Source organism: Silurus aristotelis (assembly GCF_946808225.1).
Source record: "Silurus aristotelis genome assembly, chromosome: 17".
Lineage (NCBI taxonomy): Eukaryota > Metazoa > Chordata > Actinopteri > Siluriformes > Siluridae > Silurus > Silurus aristotelis.
Window position 1 is genome coordinate 19,023,326 of NC_139590.1, and position 19,438 is coordinate 19,042,763.

At 41.6% G+C, this 19,438-nt stretch overlaps 2 protein-coding genes across 4 annotated transcripts; both read right to left on the reverse strand.

Moving 5' to 3' along the window:
- Positions 1–281: 281 nt before the first annotated feature.
- On the reverse strand, positions 282–12,050 carry carm1 (coactivator-associated arginine methyltransferase 1). 3 transcript variants are annotated; one of them, XM_083566306.1, is made up of 16 exons: positions 11,800–12,050; positions 8,308–8,433; positions 7,888–7,994; positions 7,175–7,279; positions 6,414–6,524; positions 6,117–6,294; positions 5,943–6,033; positions 5,072–5,153; positions 3,639–3,724; positions 3,460–3,549; positions 3,203–3,340; positions 3,020–3,109; positions 2,775–2,887; positions 2,535–2,633; positions 2,007–2,075; positions 282–1,851 (listed from the first exon to the last, which is right to left on the reverse strand). In XM_083566306.1, exons 1-16 carry the CDS (start codon positions 11,939–11,941, stop codon positions 1,715–1,717), a joined length of 1,764 nt encoding a protein of 587 aa, XP_083422432.1. In that variant the 5' UTR covers positions 11,942–12,050; the 3' UTR covers positions 282–1,714. The 3 variants fall into 3 exon arrangements, with proteins under 3 accessions (XP_083422432.1, XP_083422431.1, XP_083422433.1); XM_083566305.1 differs by having other exon boundaries at positions 2,553–2,633; positions 11,800–11,963; XM_083566307.1 differs by lacking the exons at positions 2,535–2,633; positions 2,775–2,887 and having other exon boundaries at positions 11,800–12,025.
- Positions 12,051–14,713: 2,663 nt separating this feature from the next.
- On the reverse strand, positions 14,714–17,531 carry LOC310739997 (guanine nucleotide-binding protein G(I)/G(S)/G(O) subunit gamma-5). The gene is made up of 3 exons (XM_083566310.1): positions 17,312–17,531; positions 16,011–16,137; positions 14,714–15,400 (listed from the first exon to the last, which is right to left on the reverse strand). Exons 1-2 carry the CDS (start codon positions 17,516–17,518, stop codon positions 16,012–16,014), a joined length of 333 nt encoding a protein of 110 aa, XP_083422436.1. The 5' UTR covers positions 17,519–17,531; the 3' UTR covers positions 14,714–15,400; position 16,011.
- Positions 17,532–19,438: the final 1,907 nt, after the last annotated feature.

The following is a 19,438-nucleotide window of genomic DNA, read 5'->3' on the forward strand; positions in this document are numbered from 1 at the left end:
AACAGAACAGCCAGATCGATCTTACTACTATTCTAATACACTAATTCTGGAACAGGCTTACTGAAGAAAAAATACGCACACGACTATTTTTCCACTTACAGTAAAAGTTATATCAATTCTAACGCAACTTTCATTAATAATCCTATCCAAATATCTTGCACTTCCTGTGGTTAGTAGGAGAGAAGTGGTGGATGGGAAATGATTGTTAACGCACTCTGGTTACAGAAATATAAAAACCCCAAATGTGGAGTGTTGGGCCTCTTTTACACAAGAAGCTACACTTTATAGGGAAGTCTCCACCAACATTTAATTAGCTTTTTTTTCCTTTCTTTTTTTTTTGTGTCGGTTGTTTTTCTTGTGAAATGAGAAAAAACACAAAACAAAAAACAAAAGGATCAAACCAAAAAGGGGTTCATTCTACAAACTAACAGGACATCAACAAAAGTTTCTAAATCAAATTGAAGGCGAAAGAAAAAAGGGAAAATCTATATATAAATGGGTCACTGGAAGCAATGCATACCTTCTCAAAAGTCTTTCTCTAGGCAATGCCCAGCATGGGGAGGTAGGAGATGTAGAGACAGGAAAAGGGGGCAGAGAAGTTTGATGGGTGACCTTTGAATACATTAAAGGGGGAAATAAAAATCATGACACAGGTCAAACAGAAGGGTTTGGGGGATGTAAACTAGGATCCTGCCGATCCAAACAATTGTCCTGCTCCAGTAGCCGATGGATGAGTATGTGTGAAGAGCCTGATGTCCGGTTCCATTCCCCTACTATGACTGATGCCTCGTGGGATCCGATCCTAGAATTCCAGCATCGTGCCTGGAAGGCTGGAGAGTGTATGAATGCAGATTTCTGGTACAGGAGAGTCCTCAAATGGTCATTAGCTCAATACATCGTTCGGTTTCAATAGCCTTGCTGTGCCGATCTCACGGGAAAGCAGCTAGCTGCGCACATCTGGGGCTGCACTATGTTTAAACGGGGGGAAAAAATAAAAAATAAAAGTTGCTCTTTAATGGAATGAGCTAAAATAATATATCTATCTACACTACCTTTTCTATGGGCAGTGATCATTCCTGAATGTTCCTGGACGCCAGAGAGGAAATCCAGCTGCACTGCAAATGTTTGGGAAGGTCCGGGTGGCCCGAGACTATATTTATGCCAATACTTGATATTGTTCGACAATTTGACAGGAAGCAGAAAAGCGGGGGAAAACAAACCCCACAAACAAAAAAACTAAACAAATCAAACAGCATAACAGCCCTGCGATAAATCTCAAGATTCTTACAAACGGTCCATCATTGACATTTCATTGAGTGTCTCTTGTATGAATGAACATCTGATACGCATTTGCTTTTTTTGTTTTTCTTTTTTTAAAAACTGTTCTGCAAAGAACATTCCGTCAATTCCCCAAAGCTCAAGACAGTCCACTGCCTCCTTGTGGCTAATCCTGGAACTGCACTACTGAGAAGGAGCTGTCCGAGGCAGAGTGAAGGCTGGCATGTAGGACGGGGTGGACCAGGGGAACGGAGAGAGAGAAAGAGAGAGAAAGAGAGGTTTATATATATTTATATACGAATATACAGCGAGACGAGAGAGGGGGGTGAGGGGGTTGACAGTCAGATGCTGCAGCACTGGATTTGGTAATCAGGTTTAGGCTGTGGTCAGTTTGGGAGGCTGGACATGCAAAAGGGAGGGGTAGCAGGCAGGGGCCTTAGCTCCCATAATGCATCGTGTTGCTTGGGATGGCAATGGGCGATGCCATAGAGATGGCAGGACCGCCCATGGTGAACTGGTTAGTGACGGGATAATGTGTGCTGCTGCTGGTAGGACCCTGTTGGGTTGTAGCTCCTAAAAAAAATTTAAAAAAAAGACAAAAAAAATGTCAATTGAGCAGAAAGTCCTGCTTGCTGGAAACTCTATATATATATATATATATTAAAAAAAAGCAGCTGCCTCATTTAAGGATACTTTATGTAGCAGATGCATTGAGAAAAAGGACATACCCTGGACAATTCCTGTGCTCATGATCGAGCCCATTCTGGAGTGAGTGTGATTCACAATCCCTGTATTCACTGTGAAAAGAGACGAAACATTTAGGACTTTCTGTAAGTTTCTACAAAGGTTTTAAATAAATAATGGCCTATTCTAAGTCCTATTCCCAAATATCAATAAATAATAATTGCATAAATCACTGCACATTATAAAAGTTACTAGTAAATTTATAATTGCTTCCCAGAGGGACCCCACAATTAAGTTATTTCTGCATGTTGCTTGGATGAGATTTTAAATACCACTACTTTAATTAGCATTTCTTCCATTAGATATTTATTGATATTTTTTAAAAGCAAAAAGACCCTATTCCTGCCCCCTCATTTTTTTTTTTTTTTTTTTTGGCTTATGAGAGGTTTTCCCTGTAACCAAACACAGTTGCAATCCTATGGCATAGATGTTAAAATGTCATAGATGGTACAGAATGTCTGACTGCTCGTCTGTGTGATTTGATGGTGTGTGAGATGTGTGCATATCCGTACGTGCATGCGTGTCTGTACCAAGGGGGATGAGGTTGTTGTGGGAAATTGTAGAGCCACTGCCACCTATGACAGTGCTGAGGTCATAAGCTGTTGGCATTCCTGAGGGGGGAGGGGAGGGGGGGTGGAGATATGAATAAGATCATAGGATCTGGGGTATAAAAATACTACACAATTTTTTTTTTATTTCTTTCACACAGTCCAGTATTCACTATTAAAGGTGTGTGTGTGTGTCTCTGTTACCTGACACAGCCATGCCTTGACTTATGCTATAGGCCCCCCCAGTGTTCCACATGTTCTCAGAAGGGGAGGTGTAGTGTGAGCCTGGGGGAGGGTTAGGGGTGCTGCCTGTGTATCTATACAAAACCACATGGAACACAAATATGAGACCGTGTATCCTGTTTTGAGGTCTGTTTAAACTGGCTTTTAAACAAACTAGTGAATTTTCCTCAAACTAATGCACATCCAAGAGAAATGCACCATCTCACCTGAAAAAGGGGTTCTTCAGATCCAGGAGGTTGCTGGACTTTGAGCCGGTCTGATCAACTTGAGCAACAATACTGATGTCATAGCTTTGCCTAGACCAAGGAAATAATGTTCATGAATCTCTAAAAATAAAACTACGTCCTGAGAAACAGGGAACTAGAAATAACCGTAAATAGCGTTGCAACCTCTTGTTGGCGATGAGCACGGCCGTGCCCGACATAGTGTCTCCAGCTTTGGCGAAGAGCGGCGACTGCAGCAGGCAGCGCACCTGATACCAGTGAGTCAGGGGCTCGGTGGGCGCCGTGGAGAGCCACACAGTCATCCTGTATGGGGATAGAATTTTATTTGTTGTTTTCCTGAGGCTCGTTCCAATTTTAAAACTATGATTGTTCTTGCTGTACTGAAATGGTCACGCAATAATGAGAAATATCACGGAACTTACACAGATCCAATAAATGCAACGTCGAACCAGAAAGCCAGGCCGTGCACCAACCCTGAGTGCATCATGTGGAACTTGAAGGGGATCTCTATCCTGAATGGAGAAGAAGAAAACACCATTCAAGTACCAGGTCATGAAACTAAATAATGGCTGAATAATTGAATGAGTACAAACCAACATACTTATAAAGGTCTTCCTCTTTTGCGTCTAAAAAGTTAACTGTGTATTTCACTGATTTGGCCATCAAGATTCGGATGTCAAACGTATCCTAAAAAGAAAAAAAAAAAAGCATTATTTAGAACATTTGGACCAAGGAGAAATGCAAAGTGTGCGTTACAGCTCACATTCTCGGTTTTTTCTCCAACAAGAGAAATGATTGCTTCAGTTCCGTGGTATTTAGTGTGCTTACAAAAATAATTTAATAGTTTTTCTTTTAACAATTGACACCACCACAAAGCAAAGTTAAAGAAATTCAAATATACTGATTATATAGACAACAGCCTGACTATGTTTTTCTCCAAACCTTTATTACAAAGTTAAAAGGCACACAATTCTAAAGAATGCCATTGGAAACAGTAGCATTACATTTTCCCTTCATTTGAACTAGGAGGTCCAAACCTGTTCCAGCATGACAATGCCCCTGTGCACAACAGCAACCCCAGGCCCCCTCACCTCACCTACATTAGTACCTGATTTGTGCCCCTTCAGCCTCATGGCTAAATGAGCTCAAATCTTCACAAAATCAACCAGAACATCATCTTAGAAGAATTGAGGTTGTTATAGCAAATGGGGTGTCCACAAACTTTTGACTCAATGAGCAACCCAAAGACAAAAAATAAACCACACAACTCCAAAATAGCATGGAGAATTATCTGCTCTAAGTAGGAAATGTCTCATAGTTGGAGACTAAATTCTAAACATGTTTGCCATTTAATGTTACACCACTCACATTTATACATGAAAATAATACAAAATTATGAAATGCGAATCTGGGCAAAATAAAAAATGCTTGTTATAACCTACACCAAACACCCTCATTCCCACCCTGTTCACAAATCTTCATGTCTAGAAACTATGGTGGCCCAGTGTGCGTCCGTTAAATAGCGAGGGTCCCTCCAAACACAAACAAGCATTTCTGACAGGAAGTCAGTTTTCCAAATGGGTTTTTTTAATAGCTGCATAATACTTCTGTTCTGCAGACATAAACAAACCGTTATTAATACAATAAGCTTCACATTTCACAGGTTATTACAGCTGAATTCCTCTAAACTTGTGTTCTTATACAAGTCTTATATGTCTTATGCTTTTCGTCCATAATGTGCACTTTTCTGTCTAATGTCGTTTTTATATATGAGTTACATATTGGGTTAAACTCCACGATTTTACAATGATCCCTCTTAAATTTTTAGAGTCAAAATATCAGGCTCCCAAATACATCGCCCCATTAATTGAGACAACTCAGCAGCTGCCCTTCCAGCAACAGTGCTGAGAACGAGCATATGCCTGCACCCACATATACCCAAGCATACACTCCCTGGTCCCACTCTGCCTCCACCTACCACTTGTATAATGCACACGCTCACACAGCCTCCATGATTTATAATACTCCGTTTACCACAATCGGCTGTCTGAAGTACTCGTCTACGGCAGCTCCCCTCAGTGCAGACAGATCCACCCCATGGAAAGATGGCTGGTACCTAAAATACAGAGGGTGAATTTTTAGGACATGAAAACTGTATCCATTAAATGCATCCTCTCCTCTTGCACCACAACCAACTTTGCCTTTGCTGCGCTTTTTCTGCCCAGAGCACGTTGTGCCCTTTGTAGCCTATAATCTGCTGCCTCGTTGATCCTGCATGCACTCTTCTGTAAATGTGCCAGTTTACTTCATACATTGCTTGTATTGTGCAACCTTGCACTTTATGCAGTCAGAATTTCTGACGCTATTAATATATAAAGCAACAGAACATTGCACAGGCATTTCTGCAGCACTGACATTTGGCTGTTTGTGCCTCACAGCTCAGTTTAGCAGTTCACACCTATAAAAAATGTGACCCGCAAACCATGAACAGCATGTTTGGATCACATCCGGCGGTTGGGTCAATTCAGAGTTAGATCGGTTCCTTTTAGAGCAGGCATGACACTACCTCACTGGCTGTTTAGTTCCATTATTAAATTGGATTTAACAAAGTAAGGACACACCAGGGACTTTTTTTTTTGGATCAATTAGTGGTAGCTCAGGCAGCAAGCACAAACCATAATGTAGAAATGAGTGCCAACTTCAGACTCATTAATGAGCATGAAAATACAGCATTATATTTTATAAATACAGAATTACAATGTACAGTGAATAATGTTACACTGATAACTTTAGGACATTCACTGGTATCCAAGGTCAGTCACAGTTTATGAGCGAGTGTGAAAGTGGTAGCTCAGTGGTCAAAATGTTGGAAGAGAAACAACAGATTTCCACTGAAGGTGCTCACCAGAAGTTAGCTTTGGTGAACTGCTCCATGTACAGCTGCTCATCTGTGAAAGGGGCAAGATGGACATCGCCGATGGTGGGGAACATTTTACCTGAAATCCAAAGCAAAAACAAGGTCAGCAATTTACAGGAAACTATACAACACCCTACACACACACAAACTCTCTCTACTAACCATTTGGTTTAAGAAATTTCTTGGCATGTAAGTAGCTCTCGAGCATCCGCTCATTAAACAGCATATAGCCCATGGGCTCTGAGATGATGATGTCCACCTGCTCAGGCAGTGTGACCTCCTCCACCTTTCCTGGAATTACAATCACGCGCTCCGTCAGCCTGTTACTGTTCACCAGAACCTGCAGGACGCACGCAAAACAAACACGTCCAACCATTTGTTACTTTGCTCGGATGATTATGCAGAGTAATTTGGTTACAATAACATGGACTGAACAGAACTGCGTGTAAAGAGGTGCACCTCTGCGTGCTGAGCCATGGTGCTGGCCTCCACAGCATACACCTTACGTGCACCAGCCTGAGCTGCAAAAAATGACAGGATCCCTGAGCCACATCCCACATCCAACACCACCTACAAGCAGAGGATAAGAGAAGAGGAAAAGAAAACGTAGTAAGAAAGTAAAATAACTGCATCCAAACCATGAGATTAATCCAGTATTAATCTTTAATTCCTCTTGCAGAAATAAGCACTGATTTCAGAACACAAGGACTTTTGTGGACTTGTTAATAACTGAAAAAAAAAAAACGTGTTTTTAATAGATCAAAGTCTGCAAGTCTACTGCTATTTTTGAGCATGGGCAGCAGATCTGCAGCAACGCAGAACAAATGCACTACACAGACACGAATTTACAGAAGTAAAATCAGAGTCAAATAGATTTGTACAAGAAAATATCAGCTGGGTGATGTAAGAAAGAAGCACTGTGGCTACCACAGCTACACAGCACTCAAGTCAGTGTTCCACCACACGTCAAAGAGAGGAAGCAAAGATTCATTTGCTCAGCAGAAAAAAAAACATTTTGTTGATATACTAAACTGGGTTTCTCCATATAATAACACTTTTTCTGTGGGTCAGACTGAAGACTCTTGAAAGAGTCTTATGACTTGGTTGAGATTGGATCAGATATTTGTTTTATTTTGACCTGCACTAACACCACCTGATTGGCTAGTCCATCAGAGTGCACAGTGTACAGTGACTATACTTAATATAAACTGAAAAAATACCTTGTCCTTGAAGTCAGTATGGTTTTGGAGAATAGCCCGTTGATAAGTTCCAGTTCGAACATAGTCCTGCATCATGTTCTGCTGCTGAGAGAGGTAGCCATAGAACTGACAGCAAACAGAAAAAGCAGGAAAGGTGATTTTAGTACATTTCTATACACTGACCCACATGACACAACTGACACAAACAGCATGTGTTATAGAACATCCGTCTATTAAAAAAAAACGTAGAAACCACAATCAATCAGGTCCAAATCAATGCTCTGACACTTCAAGCAAAGGTTGAACAAAATATCACACACACACACACTTCACATCTTCTCTGGGGGGACCCTTGTTAGAATAGGAATCAGAGTAAAGCTGTGTTCCTGCACCGAAGTCACATTTGGGTCAGGGTTAAAACTCGAAGAAAGACAGTAATAAGTACAGAAACATTTTACAGTAAGGAGTGATCTCAGGCTCTGTTATGTACAGAGAAAACTTGGTGATGGTTGTCAGCGAAAGCAGGCTGCAGTAAATAGTAAATGCCAATCACGGTTTAGCTCAAAATATCTTTTAGAGAAGGCGTTTTTCTGATTTTTATAAACTCCTGTAAATTTATGGGTAGTGTTTCAGTGTAAATAACAAAGGCATTTTTCCAGCCCATCCTCCAGTCAAGCTTACTGTAAATCACAATCGCAAACCCACAGTCTCCTCATCACCAGACGTGAACACACCTGAAAGTACTGAACAGCAGATGACTCTTCCGTCCTCTCGCTGAACACCGAGTGCTCGTTCACATGGCCACGACAGTTCTTCAACAGATTGTAGAATGACGAGAAATCTGAAATTGACCAAAGCAGCAGTAGGTTAATAGTTGATGCAGACTATGGCATTACGTGGCCGAATAAACGCTTTTTGGTCATATGATGTGTCATTTTTAGTCAATAAACTCCAGTTAGAACCAGGTTACAGAGCTTCATGTTAAAGCTACTCAGCTCAAATATGCACAAGTGTAATAACTCCAACAATAGCTGACTGCATTGCTGTTCTAATTCTAATTACACTGTTCTAGCAGGTTTCTCTTTTCCAAAGAAAGCTCCAGAAACACATTTTATTTTCACTGTGTGTAGGCCAGCAGATGGAGAGAGGGTTACCTGTGGGGGAGGCAAATTGAAGAAGCACACTGTTACAGCCCAGTGTGATGATGAAGGACTGCTTCCCCACACGGCTGCACTCTGTCTCCCGTGACACCGAACACTTAAACATGCTTGCCTCGTCATCTGCAGAAAGAACACACGTTAGAGGGTTTGCCATTATATTAAACCAGGGGCCAAACTTCCCCTGCCAACCACCAATCCATCACACACTTTAAAGAAACACTCGGATTCACACCCTTTACAATTGGAAAGGAAATAAAGGTAAAGCATTTCGAGCATTTAAGACAGCTGAGCCGAGATAAAACCTGATGCCATACGAGATTACTTAACGCTATTGATAGCTCACATCAACATACTGAACCAGGTCCTGTGCTTTAAAAAGCATGGGTGAAAACTCTACACTGAGAGGTTTATAAAAAAATAAATAAACCCACACACACACAATACCAAACTTTACTTCTGCCACAGAGATTTCCACTTCTGCATTCACCAGGGTTTAAAGCTCACCATGCGGATCCATTTCTCCATGTTAACCTCAATCTGCTAACAGTTTTAAATTTGCAGCCCTCAGCAAAACAAAATCAAATAAAAGCCCCGAGAGTTGTTTTATTTGGTGCCAGTTCTTACCTACAAAGCACACATGGATACAGATGAATCATGAGCTCACCTTCAGGTCTGGCTCTCATACATAATGCTCTTGTACTGTAAGTCCCTAACCAGACCGAATATCATCTTTTATGATCTTGCATTTGCACGTAACACCACAGGCACAACATTGGCTAACATTTCTTTATGTGGATCAATCAAACAAAAGTTTGTGGACAGCTGAGCAAAAGTTTGGCATGTGATTTTTGAACCTCCCGTTCCACATTTGGTCCGAATTTGCTGTTATTATAAACTCCACTCTTCTGGGAAGATGTTCCAATAGATTTTGTAGAGATTCACTCGGCCACAAGGGTGTTAGTAAAGTCAGGTACTGTAAAGGTGAGGAAGCTTGAGGTGCAGCCAGCATTCTAAATAATCCCAAAAGTGTTCAATAGGGCTAACAGCTCTATATCAGGAGATCTTCCACTCCAACCCATGTACAAAATATCTTCATGGAGCTGGCTTTGTGCACAGGGGCAGTGTCACGCTGAAACAGGTTTAGGTCTCCTAGTTCAAGTGGGGAAAATATCACGCTACCGAATCCTATACAATTGTGTGCCTTCAACTTTCTAACAGCTCGAAGAAAAGACCACATATGGTTGGAAATGTCCAGTATCTCAATACTTTTTTATATACAGTGTATGTGATGTGATACAACTTTGCTGTCAAAGAAGAGTAAAATATAAAATAAAATAAAAATTATTGTTCTTAAAAAAAATTATTAAAAGTTGAAAACTGGCTGCAACTTTATTCACACATAACTGTGTGTTACTGAACTGTTACAACCTGAACTCAACTCACTCAATACGCATTTTCACTTTATATTGTACACATCCAGGTCCTCAGCACCACCTATATTATATTAATCATATTATACTGTTTACATGCTGTTTTGCACCTCCTGATTGATGCTGTTGTTTTTGCACAACATTGCGTTTATGTTAACAAGTACACTTGTTTATAGATCTCTCATTTTTACATTGTACTGTATCTTATATAATAGGTTTACTGGTCGCTGCTATTTTGTGTTTTGTGTCTGTCCCACACTGTTTTGTGTTGTTTGCACTGTATTTGTCTTGCACTGTTTGCACTAGGATGCTTTTATGTGACTAGGACAACTTACTTTAATCCTTAGAGCTACATAACCAAACACAGAGCTATGTGGTGTGATGTCGCTCTGTTGACTTATGTAGCACCCGGGTTTCTGGAGGAACGTTGTCTCATTTCACTGTGTACTGCATCAGATATATAGGGTTGAAATGACTTGACACACAATACATCATGAACTAATGTTTAAAAACCTACTCGGCAACAATTTGGAAATAGTATGAAGAAATATCCAAAGTACAAAGAAGTGTGGATGTTCCCCCCCTGACCTGGAAGTGTTCATTGATACACGCACTACAAGGAGCGTGATCACGTGTGCATGAAAACGATCTGGAAACCAACGCAGAAAAACAAAGTAACCTGGCCTCCTGAAATTTTTCCAGGTGTTCACGAAGAAACGCGGCATTATGACCAATTAAAGGGTAGAATTGAAAATCAGATAGGAGCTCTGAAATAGAAACTGGCCTCAAGATTTCCATGTTTAGACAGGAAACCAATTGTTTAGTTGAGCTAAGATTCAGAGAGAGTTAAAAATGAGCAATGTCTAAAAAATATTATTACAGATGTAAATCATTAACTAGGGTTAAATAAGACCACTGAGGGTGTGTGTGTTTAATTTGGGGGGGCGGGGAGGTTTTGGGGAGATTTTGTGGTGTAGATGTAGAGGTTCGAGTTTACAGCTTGGTTACGGCACCATTTTCTCAGGAGCATCAGTTGGTGTGAACAAAAGCGGCCGGAGGGGAGGCGGGGGAGAGATGCTATTGTTCCGGAAGGAACAAAGATGAATGCCTGAGCGCTGCAGGCACCTCCGACCCCAACACCGATCTTACGGGGGATCCCTCGGCCGCTTTCTTCTCGGAGTTTTCTTCCAACCGCCACCCCCCCCCCCGCCCGCCCGTTGCGCACGCGGGTGCGCTCCGATCCTCGTTCCCCAGTCGACCAAGAGCTCCAGGACAACACAAGGCGCGTGCAGCGACCTTCCGCGCCGCGCGCGCAACATCAACCTGTTCGCTCAGTGTGAACGATCACAAATCTATCACGTTAAAAAAAAAAAAAAGGAAAGAAAAATATAGGATTACTTTCTACCCAGGATCTAATCGATACCAAACATCAAACTATATATACATATCTTATTTTATCAGCTCTACCCGTATCCAGATCACCCCCATTGCGGGCTCATCTGATCCTGCGCTCTGATTGGTTCGGACAGTAAACTCCGCAGATTTTTCGACCAATCCCAGAGCGAAAGGCGTGATTTGTCGGAAAGCGGGTAGAAAGAAAATAGCCACGGCTAGCTAGCAGCTTCAAGAGTGCTGGAATCCAAAAAAAAGTGACCACCGAGAGGCGGTTCGGGTCAGCATTAGTGTAAATACATGGCGTAAGACGTGATTTAGTAGATAAAGTTAACTTTTACGACTTTGAGAGCAGACAGGAGCTAGCTAACTCCTGCTAGCGCTGTGCAATGCAAATGAGCCGAAGAAGCGCTGGAGCCGAGTTTAGAGCGGTGTTGAGGGGCTTCATAATCACAATGTGAGCTCGGTGATGAAGTGTGGTTTCATTAGAGGAAGCACGGAGAGACGGATTGATGCTACCCGGTGTAAGAGCAGAAGGACAGCTGCTGGGAGCGCGGGTCTCACTCGCCCTAGCACGTTAGGCTAACGTGGCTAGCTCAGGCCGGCCCCCGGACACAAAGGCTAAACGAGAAGCCGCAGCAGCAACCGCGTATTATTTACTCACTGTTCGAAAGGTTTAGAAGCGCCGCGTCCGGCGTGGTCTTCACCTCGAGCCTCAGGGGCTGCTGCTCCGAGTGCCGCTGGATGTCTCCGTTGGCGTCCCCGATAGAGAGGAGCCGCACGCCGGGGAACACGGACACCGCCATCTTCGAGCTCGCGCAGAGAGACAGCCGCTGGCGGCAGCACGCCACATCCGAGCGCGCGCACAACACAAAAAGAGCGCGGCTCACCACTGCCCCCTATCAGTTATGCCTCGCATCGCCATTTACACCCCCAAACACACACACGAGCTGGTGCGTCGCATACAACAACACAATAACTTGTATATCATATCATTATCACACATATTCTATGATTTCATTATTAATTAAGTAAAATTGAACTAAAATCACCGTAATGCAAAATCGGTGTACTCATCGATGGGGAAAAAAAACTGCGACTGTAACAAGTGGCCTAGACGGAGGTCATTTGCACAATCATTAAAACACCTTGCAAATAGTCATTAAAATGTAAATTAGACTTATAATTTTTCATTATTTATTTTCTGGGTACCGGGGGTTGGGGACCCCCTCGTGTAGCAGACATGACATGATGTTGTTGGGAATGAATCCAGTTCGCCACTTTTCCACACTACCTTCATATTTATTCTGTATGGGATACATTTCTACAAGCCAACATGAGCCCCAAATTTACATCCGTAAAATGCACACGTTGGCATAAGTAACTGAAAAGTAATATAATATTCCATGCTGGAAACCCGGTCAAATCAAGTCAAGTGGCTGTATTGTCATTTCAGTTTATACAGTAGGCCACACCATACTATTTACACACAAACACACAGGGGCAACGTGTACTGGACATGGTGTATCCTCTATGTTTTTTTTATTGGGAATGAATCCACTTTTTCATTCTCTATTTTTTCCCTCATATTTATTCTTTATGGGACTTTCAACAAGCCAACATCAGAGCCCCAATCCGCCTAAATCTTTCGCACATTTTGGGCAAACAATCCCCCAATGGATGTTACTTTTGCCACCAGGCTTGACAACTGCAGGTTTAAGGACTACTGGAGCATTTGAACACTTTAATACATCAGTAAAAAGAGCATGTGTTGGCGTAAATTACTAAAACACTTCAAAATAATCTCTTTTGATGAGCCAGTCAAATCAACACACACACACACACACACACACACACACACACACACACACACACACACACACACACACACAAAAGCTTCATGTAGTGGACATGGTGTAATGTTTTTATTGGGATTAAATCCAGTCATTCAGTATGGGATACATTTCTACAAGCAGACATCAGAGCCATAAATCCGCCATTTTGGGCAAACGATATGGACAACTGGGGCTTTTTAACACTTTATTATATTAGTAAAATGCACACATGGTGTAAGTGACTGAAAAGCAATATAATATTCTATCCTGACAAGCCAGTCAAATTAAGTCAAGTGGCTGTATTGTCATTTCATCTTATCCACAACGTTCCTCCAGGATTACTGTGCTACGACAAACAATGCAGAACAACATGAGACTACACGGAACTAACCAGTCCAGCCGGACGTGTTGTGTTGTTATATGAAAATACTCTTCACAGTTGGGGGAAATATACTGTATCTTCCTCAATCTACCTACAGGATGTTTTTTAGGAAGTAACAACCTAAAACAAACCCATGTGAATGCAGAGAAAATATGCAAATGATCAGACATATTGTAACATCAGACTGGTTGGACTGGTGATTTTATGTATGAGCCCTTGAAGCTGCACGATAGACCTGGTCTGTAGGCTTTATAAATCGTCATAGATTCTATGGTGTACCTGGTTTGTATGTACAGTACAGACCAAAAGTTTGGACACACCTTCTCATTCAAAGAGTTTTCATGACTATGGAAATTGTAGATTCACACTGAAGGCATCAAAACTATGAATTAACATGTGGAATTATATATGGAATTATATACATAACAAAAAAGTGTGAAACAACTGAAAAATGTCATATTCTAGGCTCTTCAAAGTAGCCACCTTTTGCTTTGATTACTGCTTTGCACACTCTTGGCATTCTCTTGATGAGCTTCAAGAGGTAGTCACCTGGAATGGTCTTCCAACAGTCTTGAAGGAGTTCCCCGAGAGATGCTTGGCACTTGTTGGCCCTTTTGCCTTCACTCTGCGGTCCAGCTCACCCCTAAACCATCTCGATTGGGTTCAGGTCCGGTGACTGTGAAGGCCAGGTCATCTGGCGCAGCACCCCATCACTCTCCTTCTTGGTCAAATAGCCCTTGATGCCTTCAGTGTGACTCTACAATTTTCATAGTCATGAAAATAAAGAAAACTCTTTGAATGAGAAGGTGTGTCCAAACATTTGGTCTGTACTGTATATCACATGGCCAAAAGTATTGGAACATCGTTCTTTTTAGCAATATGTACTTCTTTTCCAAAGTTTTACCACAAAGTTGGAAGCACACACGTGTACAGGATGCCTTTGGATGTGGCAGATTGAAATTTTTACTTCACATGAACTAGGAGACCCAAACCTGGTTAAGCATGACAGTCCCCCTGTGTGAATGCCCAGCTCCATGAACATATGCTTTACATGGGTTAAAGTGGATGATCTCCTGCTTTAGAGCTCTCACTCTCAACCTTATAGAACATGCTGAATTAGAAGGCTGAATGCATCCCAGGCTTCCTCACCTCACCTACATCAGTACCCGACTTTACTTGTTATGTTAATGAATTGTATTACAGATGAGAAAGTAGCTTGGATTGATAGTATATTTTATTTATTGTGTGGTCTGGGTACATAAAATGTTTTGAGATGTACAAAAATGAATGTAATCTAAACAAAAGAGGTGTTTTCATCATTTCAACATACTCACACAATGTATACAGACATTTACTCTCTATTGGATTTCAGTGTGTTTTTATTCATTACACAGTTACACCAATGAAAGATTTTTTACCAACAACATTTTGCTCAATGTTTAGTATAAACAACCGGTTCCACAGGTCTGTTCAATATACCGATTCGGTCTCATAAAATACACCACAGTGTCTGTTGCCATTTTAAAACGATCACTGTAAGCGCACTCATTAGTCTCCTGATATCAAATACAGATGTTTCTTAAGCAACATACACTTCAAAATCAAAATACTTTATATATGCTTCTTTATATGATCTGGAAGACTCGTTATATTTCATGCTGGACTTTTACCTGACTCTGTATATGACAACCAAACTGCAATAAACTAAATTAAAGCATTTTTTAACTTGTTAAAAGTAAATGTAATACAAAAACATAAAAAAAGAAAAAAAGAGATGATATTTAGTGTTGTAAATCCATGCGCCTGAGAATGGTTTGATCCTCTGCGTGTTATTGTTTTACCGTAATAAAATAATACATAAAGTCTTTTAGGGTTAAATTACAGGATGCATGAAAGCAAGAGGATTTAAAACTATGGGTTCTTGCACTAAAAATGAACGAGGTTAGGTTTAGGGTTAAAAAGCAGTGCTGATCCGGCTGCAGAGTTCACTTAGGAAGTGAATGAAGATCGACTGGTAAGGCATGTTTTTCAAGCCTCGTCCTTTGCATCTATTGTTCAGAGAGAGAAAAGATGAAAAGATGATTAAGATAGAAATCGTTAAGCAGGAACAGATCGCGTTCTAATATGCATGCGCTGTATGGCCAAAAGTGTTGGGACACCTTCTTTTCCAGTCGTATGTGCTTCTTTCTCAAACTGGCTGCACAAAACTGTAGAGGATTTCTTTAGATGTAGTAGACAAAAATTTAGGAGACTCAAACATGTTCCAACACAACAATGCGCCTGTGCATCACGAAGCCAGATATGCATATTATATGCATTTACATAGATTAAAGTGGAAGATCTTGAGTGTCCTGCTATAAAGCTCTAACCCTCAACCCCACTGAACACATTTGGGATGAATTGGAATTTTGACGACACTCAAGGCCTCCACCTTATTTTCACCAGTTCCTGACTGGTCCTAACACCCTTGTTGATAAATGAGCAAAAATCTCCATAACTACACTCTAAACTCTAGTGGAACATCATCCCAGAAGAGTGGAGGTTATTATAATAAGTCTTATTCTTCAACCTTCTGCCTAGGTGTCCACATACGTTTGGTCATAATGTGTGTCAATAATTTATAACTTGAATAATATGAAAACAAAGGGTTGGATGTACCTTAGAAGAGTGCACAGGATTTGGGCGGCCGGAATGGATTGTCACTGGATGGAACCCCCACAAGTAAAGGGTCCCTATGAGCATTTTGCAAGCAGAACGTCTTAAGTTCAAGAGCAGCTTGGGAGACCTGATGTAATCAGAGAGGAACAGGACAAACACTGTTACACTCTTTTGGTTTCGGATTTAAAAAATACACAAAATACACTCAATTTTACAATCTATCCAAAAAAGGAAGCATTTAATTGAGGTGCATCCTGCAAAAAAAAAATTACATTATATAAGCATGTTTCCTTTCCTATAACAAATAACACATATGGACAAAAGTTTGTGGACACTTGAGCATAAGATTATGTGCTTTAAACATTCCGTTCCCTATTTTGTCCCTGTTTGCTGTTACCTCCACTCTTCTGGGAAGATGTTCCAATAGATTTTGTGGTGGATCCGCACTCATTCCACAAGAGCGTTAGTAAAGTCAGGTAATTGACTCACTGTCACTTGTGTTGATGTTGTCCGTCATATCCCATGGTGCCATACAAATCTTCATGAAACTGGATTTTGGTCCACATTACAATTGTGTGCCTCCAAATGTGTGGTCACAGTTTGGAAAGGAACCACATATGACTGCAAAAGTTAGGTGTCCCAAGACTTTTGTCCATATATACTGTAGATTATTATTTGTTTTGCTTTTCCCTTCACAGGGTTGTTGAGGGATGTTCTCCTGAATCGTCTATGTTGTTCTCCAGACACAGGTATCACGCTTTATGGAGACATGTGGTTGTGCTGCTGAAGCCCCCAGACATCATCTCATGATCACAAACTCACAATCAACAAAGAGCGTCTCTGTTCCCAGGCAGGAAATACCCGGATGTTCGCTTTCCCCGCTTTCTATACTAACATAAATAAAAAATTACAACCTCGTTCATTTGATAATCTACATGAAATTAGACTTGCTATATATCTTATATTATTTGTTAGGATTTTAGTGCTAGTTAGTAACTTATCGGTGTGTAGAAAAAGGCCAGTATAATAGTTGATATGAAGTTAGATAGAATGCGGTTATGGGAATGGAGCAGGACAGGTGGATGTGACTGTAATCAGAATCAGATCATATAACAGCATATAAAGTCCAATCAAACAGACACGAAGACAAAATGAATCGCTCATTTATCGATCCCAGATGCTATTTTGAAGGCGTAGAGAGCTGAAAGTGAAGTTTGATCAGCGGTGAAACTAGTTGATTCAGTCTCCTTGTGAGCCTCAGCCTCACCCACACTTCTTCCCGAGCAGGATTATGGACCTACCTTGATTCTCCGGACGCTTGCTTCAAGCCGCAGCTGTTTCACAGCTTTCTGGGCAAGAACCAGGTTACTGCTGCTGGCGCTGTTGTTGGACATTTCATTCAGAAGACTGCTCCGAATCAAACAGGGATTGGGAACAGAGACGGACTTCGGGACTCTGAGCGACTCCACAGCGCCCCCTCGCCTTCCGTACAGCAGCACACCTCTCATCACCCTGTTCTCTCTGAGGGATAAACGATCTTCGATATGATACCGGTATTTCCGGTATCGTCAATATCGTTCAAAATGCTCATGTGGAACCAGTGACCAGCGATCCTGTCTATTTCTTTTCTTTTTTATCCGCCTGGTCCATTCTGACACCCTACTTCAGACCACTCTGTGCACATAAACAGCCTAAAGAGCCATGAAGTTACTGAGCAACTCAAGAACTTTGGAGATTTACACTGAAAATAATATTACCAGTGTACTGTAATGGCTGAAAGCTGCAGTTTGCATTTAATTGCCTTCACCGTTCAGCACACCTCAACAGTGATGGAACTGAAATGTATGGACACTCAGTGTAGAGAATGAGGATGGGTTCTGCTTCATATTTTTATATATATATATATATATATATATATATATATATATATATATATATATATATATATATATATATATATATATATATTCATCTTATCCGTGAATATCATCAATTTCATCTTATCCCACTTATCCGTAATTCGGGTCGCGGGGGCAGCAGTCTAAGCAGATTCCCCAGACACTTCTCCGTGTCCAGGGATCAGGCTGTCAAGGCCCCCGCCTTCGACTGCTGCCCTATCCTCTCAGCACCGGTCCCTTACGGTCCCTCCTGCAGGTGGTGAGCCCATGGGAAGGCGGCCCCACATCGCCCGACGTCACGGTCCTTGATTTATTTTTCTTGTAAGGGTCCCCTGGAGCATAGAGGGTTAAGGGCCTTGCTCAAGGGCCCAAGAGTGGCAGCTTGCCGATACCGGGGCTTGAACCCCCGACCTTCCGATCGGTAAAATTGTATTGTATATTGCTGTAAGGTGTCAATAAAGCCACTTGACTTGATGTACTGGACTTTTGATTGGTTTCGTTGATCTGATCGTGACATTCATTCATTCATTCATTTTCATTTTTCTTATCCGCAATTCGGGTCGCGGGGGCAGCAGTCTAATCAGGCCCCCGCCTTCGACTGCTGCCCAATCCTCACAGCACCGTCCCTTACGGTCCCTCCTGCAGGTGGTGAGCCCACGGGAAGGTGATCATGACATCGTGTTTCTAAATTCCTACCAACTAGGTGAAGAAATAAGAGCATTGTGATGTACACTTACTGATGTACTGATGTTGGTGAGGAGGCCTGAGGTGCAGAGGTTGTTCCAAATTCATCCCAAAAGTTTGTTCAGTGGGGTGGAGTGGTTGAGGTTGAGGTAATCCAGGGGTCTGTGCAGGCCATTTGAGTTCCTTCACTTCCACTTGTTGAGCATGTTTTGTGCATTGTTGATGTTGAAACAGGTTTTCCACCTGAAGAAAATTCTTCAAGCCACAATATATTTATTTTAGACAATTGTTTGCGTTTGATTTGTGGCAAAAAGTTTGAGGATGGATCACAAAAGGGGCGTGATGGTCAGCCGTCCACATCTTTTCAGCCATATTGTGCACATTATAACAGCTATAGGTATAATCAGAATCAGGACGAGCTTTACTGCCAAGTATGTTTGCACTTACAACGAAGTTATTTTGGTGACCAAAGCTTTCAGTAGACAGAGACAACATCAACAACACAGAGTTGTGTGTATGGTGTATGTCCTGGTGTATGGTGCTCTGTAGGTCGGCCAGATGGCAAAAGTAAAAAAAAAAAAAAAAAAAGAGATCACTTTAGGGATCTAAAGTGATTTTCATAGCCCATTTTTACACTCTGGATGTATACAGTTCTTCAAGGGTGGGCAGGGGAGCACCAACAATCCTTTTAGCAGTCCAAACCCTCCTCTGATATCTGAATTTGTGGCTTTTGAAGTACATTTTTACATATTCCAGCTTGTCAGGAAGCAGGGTATGGTCAGCCATTGTATGGAGTCCCTGGAGCAGATAGAGTTAAGTACTTTGCTAAGGGGCCCATCAGTGGCA

Coding starts and splice junctions, on each gene's coding strand:
- LOC310739997 (XM_083566310.1), bottom strand. CDS start 17,518: ATGAGAGGTGTGCTGCTGTACGGAAGGCGAGGGGGCGCTGTGGAGTCG. Junction 16,138..17,311: donor CAAGCGTCCGGAGAATCAAG/GTAGGTCCATAA, acceptor TGATTACATCAG/GTCTCCCAAGCTGCTCTTGA.
- carm1 (XM_083566306.1), bottom strand. CDS start 11,941: ATGGCGGTGTCCGTGTTCCCCGGCGTGCGGCTCCTCTCTATCGGGGAC. Junction 7,995..8,307: donor TCAATTTGCCTCCCCCACAG/GTAACCCTCTCT, acceptor GGTCAATTTCAG/ATTTCTCGTCATTCTACAAT. Junction 3,725..5,071: donor ACTTCAGACAGCCGATTGTG/GTAAACGGAGTA, acceptor TTTTCTTTTTAG/GATACGTTTGACATCCGAAT.